The sequence below is a fragment of the Hypanus sabinus genome, chromosome 3 (genome assembly GCF_030144855.1).
Source record: "Hypanus sabinus isolate sHypSab1 chromosome 3, sHypSab1.hap1, whole genome shotgun sequence".
NCBI classification, from domain to species: domain Eukaryota; kingdom Metazoa; phylum Chordata; class Chondrichthyes; order Myliobatiformes; family Dasyatidae; genus Hypanus; species Hypanus sabinus.
The window spans coordinates 70,419,474-70,432,003 of NC_082708.1; the positions used below are offsets into that span (position 1 = coordinate 70,419,474).

General features: G+C 41.0%; 1 protein-coding gene across 5 annotated transcripts in view; it reads right to left on the reverse strand.

The window, feature by feature from the left end:
* Nucleotides 1-11,980, reverse strand: part of slc36a4 (solute carrier family 36 member 4) — a 270,839-nt gene extending 258,859 nt beyond the window's left edge. For all 5 annotated transcript variants that reach the window (XR_009511205.1, XR_009511204.1, XM_059964605.1 and 2 more), the window contains exons 1-2: nt 11,542-11,980; nt 363-486 (exon numbers count right to left, since the gene is read on the reverse strand). Coding sequence is in view for 3 of the 5 variants with exons in the window: in XM_059964605.1 (XP_059820588.1) it covers nt 363-486; nt 11,542-11,563 (146 nt within the window). In the remaining 2 variants the exon portion in view is untranslated. The remainder of the gene's footprint in view (nt 1-362; nt 487-11,541) is intronic.
* Between the last annotated feature and the right edge of the window lie 550 nt (nt 11,981-12,530).

Here is a 12,530-nt window from a genome sequence, read left to right on the forward strand (position 1 = left end):
TAGAGAACAATCTTACTTAAACTACAGGATTGTTGTTTTTTTTAAAAAAAACAATTTTATCATATTGTCCAACAATTTGTTCTTGGCTTTCTACACCTTCACTGATACTCTCAAATCTACCCAGAACCAACTTTACTCTCTGTGAGCAAATATATTTTTAAAAACCTATATAAAAAAACTTTGAAGAAAGAGTCCATCTCTTAACAGTCTATAGAAACGCCAGTTAATGTGGTATGGTATTGAGGATCTGAAGTGCTGGCAAACAATAATATAAAATAAAATCAATCCTTCCTTCAGTATAAAGGTGTGTTTTAAAGAACCACATTACAACTGAAAACTAAATTACAGTAAGAAGTACTTACGATATGCCCTGTTCATCCCCAGTTTGCCGCAAATGCAAACCTGTTAGTTCAGATTCCTGCTCTTCCTCAGACACTTCTTCAGAAGTGTGGGTTACTTCTATTAGAGGATTCATAACTTCCATGTCTGCAACACCAAAAGCATATTACACAATTTTCAATTATTGAGTATTTACGTAATTTGGATTTATGCATTCCAGTTACAAGACAGACACAGTATTGTTCTGGTCAAAATTTGGTTTGAAGTGGTGTATGAAAGTAGATAGTTATGTACTAGAATTATCTGGAATGTAGAAAATTACATTTATGGAAGATGCAAATCCAATAAATGCAGTAGAATGACAAACTTAGCAGCAACCAAAAAACAAAAAAATCAGCAACTGAAATGATGTAACATGATGCTCCAGGAAAGCAGGATTAAGGTAGTTGGATATCCTAACAACCAACAGCATGTTTTGGCTGCATTGTCATTTTTTGAAACTCTTAATTTCTTTCAATATTTCCACCTTATGCATTCAACCAGGTTTCTAATATTCAAGTCCAAGTTCATGTTCAACTTTAATTATCATTCAACCGTACATGAATTACAACCAAGCAAAACAGCGTTCCTCTGGGAACAAGGTGCAAAACACATTACCAACAGCATGCAGCAAGTAACACAAATGGTTACAATATCAGAAACACAGAGTTACAAAGAAGAATTAATATAGCTCAAGTCCCTGAGTGGCATGACTGTAGATTGCCCTGATCCAGCTTGTTCTTCCACCAATCAAACAGCAGAGGGCAGCCCCCAAACCAGCACGATTCCAGCATGCCCAACAAAGGCTTCTGCTCTCTCCGATGGGCGGCTGAAACAGACTACCATGTCCAGGACAACCCTGCAGCCAAGGCCAAGTCCTCATCACAACTACGGAAACTCAACTCACCTGCTGTCAGTCTCACCAATGAACGGACTTGCAGTATTGTATGGTATCAATGTTCAACAAGACCTTGCAATCTCAATAAAAACATCCAAAATAACCACTCACACAGCACCTCAACATAACGGTACACAACGCCACCCAAAAAAACGACAATACACAATAAATCCAGCTCCATGGCTATCAAGAAACTCTCTGATGGGATCGTCCTGCAGTACTTGATGCTCTTAATATCCAGCAGTAACTGCAATTCCAAAAAACCTACAAGAAGAACAAATGCACCTTTGATTGGACCCTGAGCTCTTTCTATATTCTATTTACAAAAACTTTTTAGCCATAACAATGCTATAACCCGAGCACTTTGGGCTGAATTTCAGTTGGTGATGACCTAATGGCTCATACTATTCATCTTTCCCTGACTTTACAGCCATGAGTCCAAAAGATGCATCACCTTCTACGCTCACTTATCCCTTAGCTATTAGGCAATCCAAAGACAACACTAACTTCATACCACTATAATGGTCCTTCTCAATATTAAGGATATTGCTATGGGCTCCAAGTGCTTGGATTCAAACTGTATCTGTAGTCCATCAGATCACTACTACTCTCCGGATTCTTAGTCCCAACAATTTTTATTAATCCACCTCATTATACATGAGCATATCTTCAATCACCTGCTCCAGGGTAAATCCTGCAACATATAGGATGCTATGACAGCAGTTAACACGACTATACAGCTATTACACGACTATTACGGAGTTCAATTCTGACACCATCTGTAAGAAGTCTGTACATTCTAAGCATGCGGGTCTCTTTCAGGTGCTCTGGCTTCCTCTCACAGCCCAAAGTCATACTAGATAGTAGGTTAATTAGTCACTGTAATTAGAGTGAAACCGATGGGTTGCTGGATGCTGTGACTCATTGGGCTGAATGGGCCTGCTCTGTGCTGTATCTCTATAACTAAAATAGTGCAGGAAGAAACAATCCCTGACACGCTCCACAAACTCCTCTTCTATGATGCCCTTGCCAGTTTGATAATCCAATCAAAATGCAAATTAAAATAAGATAATTGCAGTAAAATAGACAAGAGACTGCAGATGCTAGATGCAAAACAAAACTGCTGAGAGATTTAGGTCAGGCACCATCTGTAGATGCAAAAAGAATGGTCGAGTTTCAGATCAAGGACCCGGAGAAATGTAGAGGAAAGATAGCAAGTATAAATAGGTGAGAGGAAAGAGCGAGGCAGCAGCTGGCAGTAAATGAGGACTGGATAGCAAAACAAAAGTATAAACAAATTATTGGCAAGTAAAATCAAAGAAAATTTATTTAGCTCAAGTCAGTTTTAAAAGTACATAAAGTCCAGAGTATAACCACGGAAAGGCTGTTCAGGTACTCAATGATAGTGGGCAAGATATTTCTACAGTTGCAGAGGAAGTGTCAGGGAACAATGAGCAAACCAGGGAGTCCTAGAAATTAGAAAGGGGTGGGCTGGGGAAAATGTGACTGGTGATGAGATCTTGTTGTATTTGTACTTATTCAAAATAATTAAGCCCAGGAGATAACTGGATTAAGTCCAAGGAAAAACTGGAGCTCTTTGGATTCCATGAAAGTAACCAGTTGGACAAAGGACAGCTCTGCACTCAGGGCTAGTGATTCATCCACTTTAAAAGTTACTAAATCTGTTAAAATTTCCTTTTACAAAAAGTGTATTTCCCCCATTTCACCAGTCTTCCCTAACTGTAACATCCACATTATCTCCCGTTTCAAAGAAAACAGCTATAAAATACTTGTCCTCTGCCCAACTGGTTATATTTACAGACACCACTTTTTTCTTTGTCATCATCTGGATTTTATATTTAACTGAAGTAAAGTAAATTTTCTTGAAATTTTAGTTGCCAATAGTTTACCATACCAAATACCAATAAGCACTTTTCAGGACCTGATGGAAACTTCGTTTAGATCTATAATCCCTAGACACCACCCAAATTAAGAACCACTGTAGAATCTACAACTAATCCCAAGGAAGACATAGCAAAGTTTCTGACATTTAACAAAAGTGTCACAATCCCATCAAGAAGAATATTAAGGTGATGATGGGGGCTATGATATGGAGGTGGGTAAACAAACGTACAACTGGTCAGAGTCATGTGTCAGATGCCAAACTAATTATCACATAGCAGGGGTTCCCAACCTGGGATCCACAGACCCTCGGTTAATGGTAAGGGTTCATGGCATACAAAAGGTTGGGAACCCCTGCCTAAACAGTGAAGGACTGTTTTTCACCCATTATACACTGGCATAAAATTAATAGCATATTGCTGAAATCAGACAAATTTGCTGATTATGTTAAGTGTGTATGAAAAGTATATGATAATCATTTGGGCCTTGGCCCTAATTAGCGTGAGCCTGCATTATTTAATACTATTATAAATGGGTAGCAAACATATCAAGCAACCATTCTGTACTGCTCATATTGGCTGGGAGGCAGAACCCTCGGCAGAGGTTGTGACTGCTCTACAGCACAACCAACGCCAAATCCACCATCAGCAACAGAGCAGAGGAGACCCAAGTGGGCCCAGCAGGGCAATTCAGGGATCGAGCCAGGAGGAGAGGTAGAGGGAGAGGAAAACTACAGGGGAAAAATTCCTGTTTTAAAGTCTCTGCTTAACAGCGAGGAACCCAAGCCCCTTTTACAGTGAAGAATCCATTCAACCATCATCACAAAAGCAGACGCCAGTGCGCCACACTCACACATTTTCCCAGTAACTCATCCAACAATGGAGCCTTTAGTTTCCCTTACCATAAACATCCAAATTAAAGAGATCCCTATAGGTACTGGGAAAGCCTACTCCACTGTTACGGAATGCGATTATCCGACAACAGGGAAATCTGAAAACCCAGTCAAGGTGGTGGGCTTTACTGACACGTGCCACATCCAATATAGTACCTTATACCATTCAAGGATGCACAAGAGAGCACCAGTTCCTAATTGCTGCCAATTTAGCAGTTAACCTACTGGGGTGGGATCATTGCTGCAAATTAGGCTGCACACTGATGTGTCCAATTTCAAGCCTTGGAGAGCAATTACCTACAGGCATGCCTCCTGGTGGAACAATAGCTACCTGATGCTCCCGCGGTGTGGTGGTCGAAAATTGTTGACACCAATATCACCCAAAAATACTTAATTTGATTCAGCAATTCAATTCAGCAAGAGCCTTGGATCAGGCAATGTTTTCCAGATTACATAGTACTTCCATGGCATTGGTATCATCTAAACAGCACAACCTATTATGACCTTGATGGCCAATACCAATTATACAAGTAAAGCAACCCCACTACTTTAAACTCACTTTATTTTATAAGCATCTATTCTGTACCTTGGTTAACAAGGCATCAGCAATGAAATATTTAGAAGACATGAAAATGGTGTTTAATGGAAAGGCTTCATGGTGGCACAATGCAGTTTATGTTTTGCTGGGATATGAGGCAAAAGGCCCGGGGTCAATGTTCAAATGACTCCCTTCATGGTTAACCCAACAATCTTACTCAGCAAGACATGGGACAATCCATGATTTGCAAAATTCGAAGACATGGCTGCCAATGGATCCCACTGAGCTCCATTCAGTATGTGGTTGTTAATGTATGGAAGAATAACTTGCAATTCCAGCCTCCCAAACGAATAATACTTTTATTTTGGATGTGTACCCATTCCCTCATCACTGATGCCTCCGAGATGTGCTCCTTTACACTTCCCTTGAATGAGAACTGGTATAAAGGTCAGTTGGCAGCTTTGATAAAGAACATTCCTCTGCAGAAGCATGTGCCCTCCAAAGTGGAAATAAATGAGGAAATGAACTTGTACGTCTGAAGAAACATTAATCAAGGAAGCATCAGGGTGCTGGACTTAGGAATGGACCAATATCACTACGTTGCCACCAGCAAGGTCTGCTGCAAGTTCCTTAGTTTAGAATTTACCAGCCCTCACAGATCTCAGGAATGTTAAGGGAACGTCATCTGAAAAGGAACAACTTAAGAATGAGCCTGCTCTCCACTGCAAAGACAGAGGTAGGGGGTGCAGCTGTCAAGAGGCCTACAAGATGAACTGCAAGGGAAGTTAGTGGCTATGGTCATCAAACAAGGTATTTTAGTGAGAGCAACTCCACCTCCTGTACCTTGGGGGTGGGGGGGGGGGGGGGAGTGGGGAATCAAAACCACTCCAATCCACAGTGGAATCTCACAGACCTCTAGATGCTGAGACTGGTATGCACCAGTAGCAAAAGGTGCTAGTGACCATAAGACTCCTCTACCTATGCCTCTAAATGAAAGATGTTCTGCCAGACTACACCAACTGGTACAGTCCACGTTTATTAATACCAGATTATTCTGGACTTGTGGCCACAACACCTATAGAAACCTACTCCTGAACTGGGCAGGAATGTGTACCATAGGAATAATTACACCCGAGGTTTACAGGGTAAAGCATGTTCGTGCATATGCTCCTCACAACCATTTCACCAGAAAGTCAGCACAGGCAGGAGTTCAAGAATCCCTTAGCCATACAGAATTCTGGATTTCACCACTTTGTTCGAGTCTTATTATCAGGATTAACGGTAGCAGACTTGAAGAAAGCTTGGATCCACATTTCAGCCACCATGGAAAAGATAGGAGACAAATCTGAGGAAGCTACACAGCATTTCACAGTAGTGTAATGGTTAGCACAACGTTTTCCAGTACTGGTGATCCAGCTTCAATTCCTGCCAGTGCCTGTAAGGAGTGCCCGTGACTGCGCAGGTTTCCTCTGGGTATTCCAGTTTCCGCACATGTTAAGATGTAACGGTAGGTTAATTGATCTTTTGTATACTGCCCCGTGATTAGGTTCAGATGAAATTGGGGGATTGCTGGGCAGCAAGGCTCGAAAGGCCAGAAGGGCCTATTCTGCACTCTCTCAATAAAGTGTTTGCAAATCAAAATAAAATCCTTATCCAAAGTGGTGTTACAGAACCACATGGACTTCGATTTTCTTATTGTTGCTTGCAGAGGTCTGCACCACGAGCCCTGCTGCCACTTTGTTAATCCTAGTGGCCATATAAACAAAAGATGTGAATGTGGTAAAAAGGCAACTTAATATTTTCAATAAGGCGGCAGAGGAAAAGCCCTTTAACTGGCGCAGATGGATACATATGTTGGGAGATCTGATAAGCATCTGATAAAAGTATATCAGCATCACACTGGCTATAATGGTGGTGAGCTACAGATAGCAGTATGCCAAGGCCACAGCTTATACAGGGCTATAAGAGCTGTTTTCCTGTTCCCCGTTACTAAACTTCTAAAAGAAACTGAGCCAGAATCACACAACATGATGACACAAGGCTTCTCAGTTGCTCTTAGAGAACAAAATACTGGGAAGAAGATGGGGAGGAATTGTGGAAAAATATGAATAATACAGTTACAAAAGGATTATAAAATCTGCCTCCACGTAATCTAGTTTATAAGGAAATGCTTAAAAAAAAGCAGAAGAGTCCATTGGTGGAAAGCATGGTGCCTTCCTCCAACTGCTACCTTGCTAGCAAAATAATAACAATTTCACTGTTAACTCGAGTTACTTAAAACACCACCACTGGACACATAGGCTTCTTCCTGTGTAACAATTCTGCAAGTACTTGAAGACATTAGCAGAATGCCAGAAATGCACGAGTGTCAAGGGGCAGAAGTGAGTGTCATTGCTATTACTAAGGGGAAAGTGCTTGGGGAGCTAATAAGCCTGAAGACAGATAAGCCACCTGGACCAAATGAGACCACACCCCAATGTTCTGAAAGAGCTAAAGAGATCATGGAAGCATTAATAATCTTTCAAGAATTGTTAGACTCTGAAATACTCTCAAGGACTGGAAAATTCCACATCTCACTCCACTCTTTAAGGGAATGAGGCAGAGAAAATATATAGCTCAGTGGGTCTGACTTCCATGGTTGGAAAGATGAACATAACAGCGCCTATGGTTTTACAGGAAAGCATGGATAGAAGATTGGTTGACTGTCGGGGTAAAGAATGGGAATAAATGGGGCCTTTTCTGGTTGGCTGCCAGTGACTAGTAGTGAACTGCAGTGGTCAGCATTCAGACTGCTTCTTTTTAAATTGTATGTCAGTGATTTGGATGAAGGAATTGATAGCTTGGTGACCAGGTTTGTAGATGATAGAAAGATTGGTAGAGGAGCAGGTAGTGTTGAGGAAGTAGAGTGTCTGCAGAAGGACTTGAACAGATTGGGGGAATGGGCAAAGAAGTGGCAGATGAAACATAATGTACGGAAATACATGATCATACACTTTGGCAGATGGAATAAAGATACGGACTATTTCCTTAATGGAGAAAAATTCAAAACTCAGAGGTGCAGGACTTGGGCGTCCTTGTGCAGGATTCTCAAAAGGTTAACTTGCAGGTTGAGTCAGTGATAAGACAGGCAAATGCAACGTTAGCATTCATTTTCAGAGGACTAGAAATCAAAAGCAAAGATGTAATGCTGTGGATTTTAAGGCATTGATCAGACTGCATTTGAAAGTGTGAGAGCAGTTTTAAGTCCCTTAGCTATGGAAGGATGTACTGGCATTGAACAGTTCCAGAGGAGGTTCATGATAATTATTCTGGGAATGAAAAGGTTAACATATAAAGAGCATTGATAGCTCTAGGTCTGCACTCACTGGAGTTTAGAAGGATGATGGCGGATCTCATTGAAACTTATCGAACATTGAAACGAGTAGGTAGAGTGGATGTGGATGTGTTGAGGCCTTGTAGTTTTTGAAGAGGTCCTATGAATAACATTGGTTTACTTTGTTCAAAAAAAAAATTATTTGACTTAACACTACAAATGCAATGACTTGACAACACTGAATGCAAGGATGTCACTGTGAAAGTAAATTATGTATTTTTTGTACATTTCTAAAAAAATTTTATCCAAGTCCTCAGGCAGTCTCAACAGACAGTAATAAAGTCTCAAGTTGAGCTCAATTTCAAAGGAGCAGTTTTGCCTTAGATCCTGATGGAGGGTCTTGGCCTGAAACGTCAACAGCGCTTCTCCCTATAGATGCTGCCTGGCCTGCTGTGTTCCACCAGCATTTTGTGTGTTGTTGTTGCCTTAGGGAGTTCATTTGCCCTGCCCGTGTATTCAAGTTCAACAATTTCCATTTAAAAAAAGTGCAGATCAATAAATATTTGACGTGCTTTTGACAACATGACTGAAGTTTTTAAAAAAAGCTATTTTTCTCATAATCAAAGATCCCCAACAATACAAATGCTGGGCTATCTTCAGCTTGATATATAAAAACTAAGATATTCTAAACATTGGAAATCTGAAATAAAAAGGTTTGAAATAGACAGCAGGTGAATTAGTAACAAACACAAATGCTGGTTATCTGAAATTGCTGAGCTCAAATGTTAATTCTGTAAACTATAATCTGCCAAGAGAAAAGACAAGACCCTGTTAGTGGTCCAAACACTGATAAGGAGAGCAAGTAGAACAAAAAATTAAATTGACAGGCAAATAGAACCCTAGAAAATGGAAGGGTTCTGCAATGCAATCATCCAATCTACACGTGTTTTCCAATATACTGAAAACCACTGCACAGAATGCAGCACTCTAAATTAGTGTTTCACTGAGTTCTTGTGTCCTTGCCTGGTGGGAGAGTAACAAGTAAAAGGGTGGGTGTTGCAGTTCCTCCATCACGTGGTAAGATGGTGCATGAGAACGATGATAAATTCTGGAAGCGGCAGAATGAACGTGGGGTCACAAAAGAACAGTCCATTGTAAATGCTGAAAGGACAAGAGAAGATGTGCCTCTTTAAATTAAAAAGGCAAAAAAAAATCAGAGGATGACACATCCAGGGTCTAAATACTTCAAATATTTCACTTCCACTTAAAATTATCAGAGTGTATGCTGACACTATAGTTTCCTGCACATCAGCAAAACCAGATGTAGAATACCTGACTACTTTGCAGAACCCTTTCAGTCAGGGAGGGTGACCCAGCTTTATCTCTCTTAACACTCCATCCTCTCCTCCTTCAAGATCTGCTTTTGGCTTCCTACTGTTATAATAAGAAAGCTCAACATTTCTCAACATCAAATTCAATAACTTCAGATGACAAGCTTTTCCACAAGACACAGGAGCAGATTCAAGCCATTCGGCCATTCCCTCATGTCTGATTTATTATCTACTCCAAATGCATTCTTATGCCCTCTCCGTGCCCTGACTGATCAAGAACCCATCAACCTCCACTTCAAATATGCCCAATTACTTGGCCTCCACAGCCAATGAATTCCACATATTCACCACCCTCTGGTAAAAGAAAATTATCCTCATCCCTGTTCTAACATTGTGCCCACTGGTGGTAGACTCTCCCACTATAGGAAACATTCTCTCCACATACACTGTCCAGGCCTTTCAATATTCAATAGGTTTCAATGATGTCACCCCACCCCCTTCATCCTTTAAAACTCCAGCGAGTACAGGGCCAGAGCCAACAAGCAATAACACTTTCATTCTTGGAATCGTTCTTGTAAACCTACTCTGGACCCTCTCCAACGTTAGCATATCCGTTCTTAGACAAGGGACCCAAAACTCTTCACAATACTCCAAGTGCAGTCTAACCAGCTTTATAAAGTCTCAGCATCACACCCTTGCTTTCACATTCTAGTCCTCTTGAAATGAGCGCTAACATTGCATGTGCCTAACCACTGCCTCATCCTACAAGTTAACCTTTCAGGGATCCTGCTCAACGACTCCCAAGTCCCTTTGTACCTCTGATTTTTTTTTTTAATTTCCTCTCCATTTAGCAAACAGTTTGTGTCTTTATTCCTTCTGCCAAAGTGCATGGCCATGAACATCCCGGCACTAATGCAAAAAGAAGAGGGCCCAACACTGACCCTTGTGGAACACCACTATTGCAATTTGCAGACGTGGACAAATCTAATGAATGTTTAGCCACTTGGAAATTTAATCCAATTCCTCTTTCCTAACCTGCAGAGTTTTATCAATCACTCTGTTATGTTTGAGATTTCCAGCATCATCTGTAGTGATCACCATGGGTTCCAGTTTGATTTTTTTTCTCTCATCTTTTCATTTATCTTCTCTTTAAATCTATCTAGCAAGACTTCACCACACTACCTCAGCCAGCACCACCAGCAGTTACATCATTTAGTCTTGGTGTTAACAGATGTACCCTTTTAATCTCTCCATCTCTCCTCTACAAATTAAAAATGTTTGTTTTAACTTTGGTTCAGATGATAGATCAAAATGAAACCTCAACTCTTTCCAGATACTGCCTAACCCCATTAAGTACTTCCAGCATTCCATCTGGCTTGACATCCAATTACAAAAAGCAAATCACAACCAGAAAAGATTTCACGTATGTACAGCAAAATTACAGAAATAACCAACTTCTAAAAGATTCAGTGCCACATGTTTAAAAACATACAATGCCCATCATTTCACTATAAATGACAGCCACTCATCTAAAACACTTTAAGCTGCAATTTGAAGACAATTTTATCACTTACAGATAAATATTTCAAAACCAAACTAGTTCTAAAAATAAAACCGTCAAAGGATGAGTAGTTTACTCCATGAGGAACTAAGAAACACCAGCCTAGTATTCAAATTATTTCCTATCACTCTTACAATGAAATAGTTTATAAAGACAGGCAAAGTCTCAGAAATGCTTTCCTTTTGCGTCTGACACCTATTTTATTGGTTCTTTCACTCAATATTAACACTGTTCCATATCGCAGTTTTCCAGTGTTGTTTATCATTAATTTTTTCACATTAAGACACGGTCCGGCCACACCTTTTAATGATTGATAACCAGGACATTTTTAATTGGCTTAGGCCCTAAATGCAACGCCAACACACAGAGCAAAGGTTTTTTTTTAAGATTAATCCTCATTTAGGCAATTATTCCCCTAAATTTACACAGGTAACATTACGTGTTCATTTAGAACACACTAAGGCAAGATCATTTAAATGCCCTAATACCGCCAGTATCATTGACAATAGATAAACCACTGCTAAAGTTTCTTTAGCAGCAAGGAACTGACGATTCAATACCACAGCCGCTTTCTTGGCCAGATCCCGGTTTTCCTAGAGGCTGCTTCATTTCACGGAGACATTCACCCTAGACTCAGACCGAGCCGTCGCTACACCTTGGCGCCATTACTTGTCTCCTGAAGGCTGGCCCGAGAAAAGCGCTGCTCGCTCGCTCGCTCGCTCACTCACCCATCTCGTCTCCGGCGTCCATGGAGGCGACACGCCACGGCTCGGCCCGGCGAGCCGTCCTCCCGCAACCCAGCTCGCCTCCAAACAAAATCCTCGGCGAGTGAAGGGAGACACGGCCACAGGAGACTGCAAATGCTGGAATGTGGCACGAACGTCATTCATCTAAAGCGGAGGAGATTCCCCTACAGACAAAGCGAAGCGAAGCGAACCGAACCCAATCCCGTTCCCTCCCACACACCCGGCAGTGGAAGAGGAGGCAAATTCAAAGCAATGAGGGCTGCGGCGCCTTTCGTTAACAAAGCCGCCTACGCTCGGTGTACTTTGAAATATCACCCACTTGCAGTGTCAATCACAAAGCAGGCGTTACTGAAACTGTTAACTAACGGGCCACTACGCTGACCGCAAACAGCCACCCAAACCGAATTCGGGACAAACATGCGCAAATTCACCCCAGTTACGAACATGCGCAATTGGAGTCCGTGCTCAGTTGCTCCAAGTTCATTAAATGTGGAAGTTAATTTATGATGTTTGTACTTTCAGAGCATACCCAAAAGATTACTTCGACCGAGATGTTTAGTTTATTTCCTATACGTATTTTCTACTTGTTTGGGATACAATGCTAATGGAAGCTGAGCGTAATCATCTGGTTAATGTCAGTTTATTTAGATAGATCTTCGTTACAACTTTTACACAATGATTTAATTGCTTGCTAAATTTCCCAGACTTTTGCCCACTGTGCCACCTAAAGTTATGGAATTGTTAACAATTCACTTCGTTACTTTGGCACAAGGGTCAAAAGCTTGTCATCATTGAACTTCGCAAGTTACGTGTCGTGGCTGTTCAAAGGTGCAATTGTAAAGGAGCACATCTCTAAAGTATTCCACAACGAAGTCCAGGAGGGAATAACCTAACAAAAAGCGCGATGCAAATAAGGACTCTTTATAACTATCTGCCGCAATTAATCCACATTTCCTTGACTTCCATTTTTT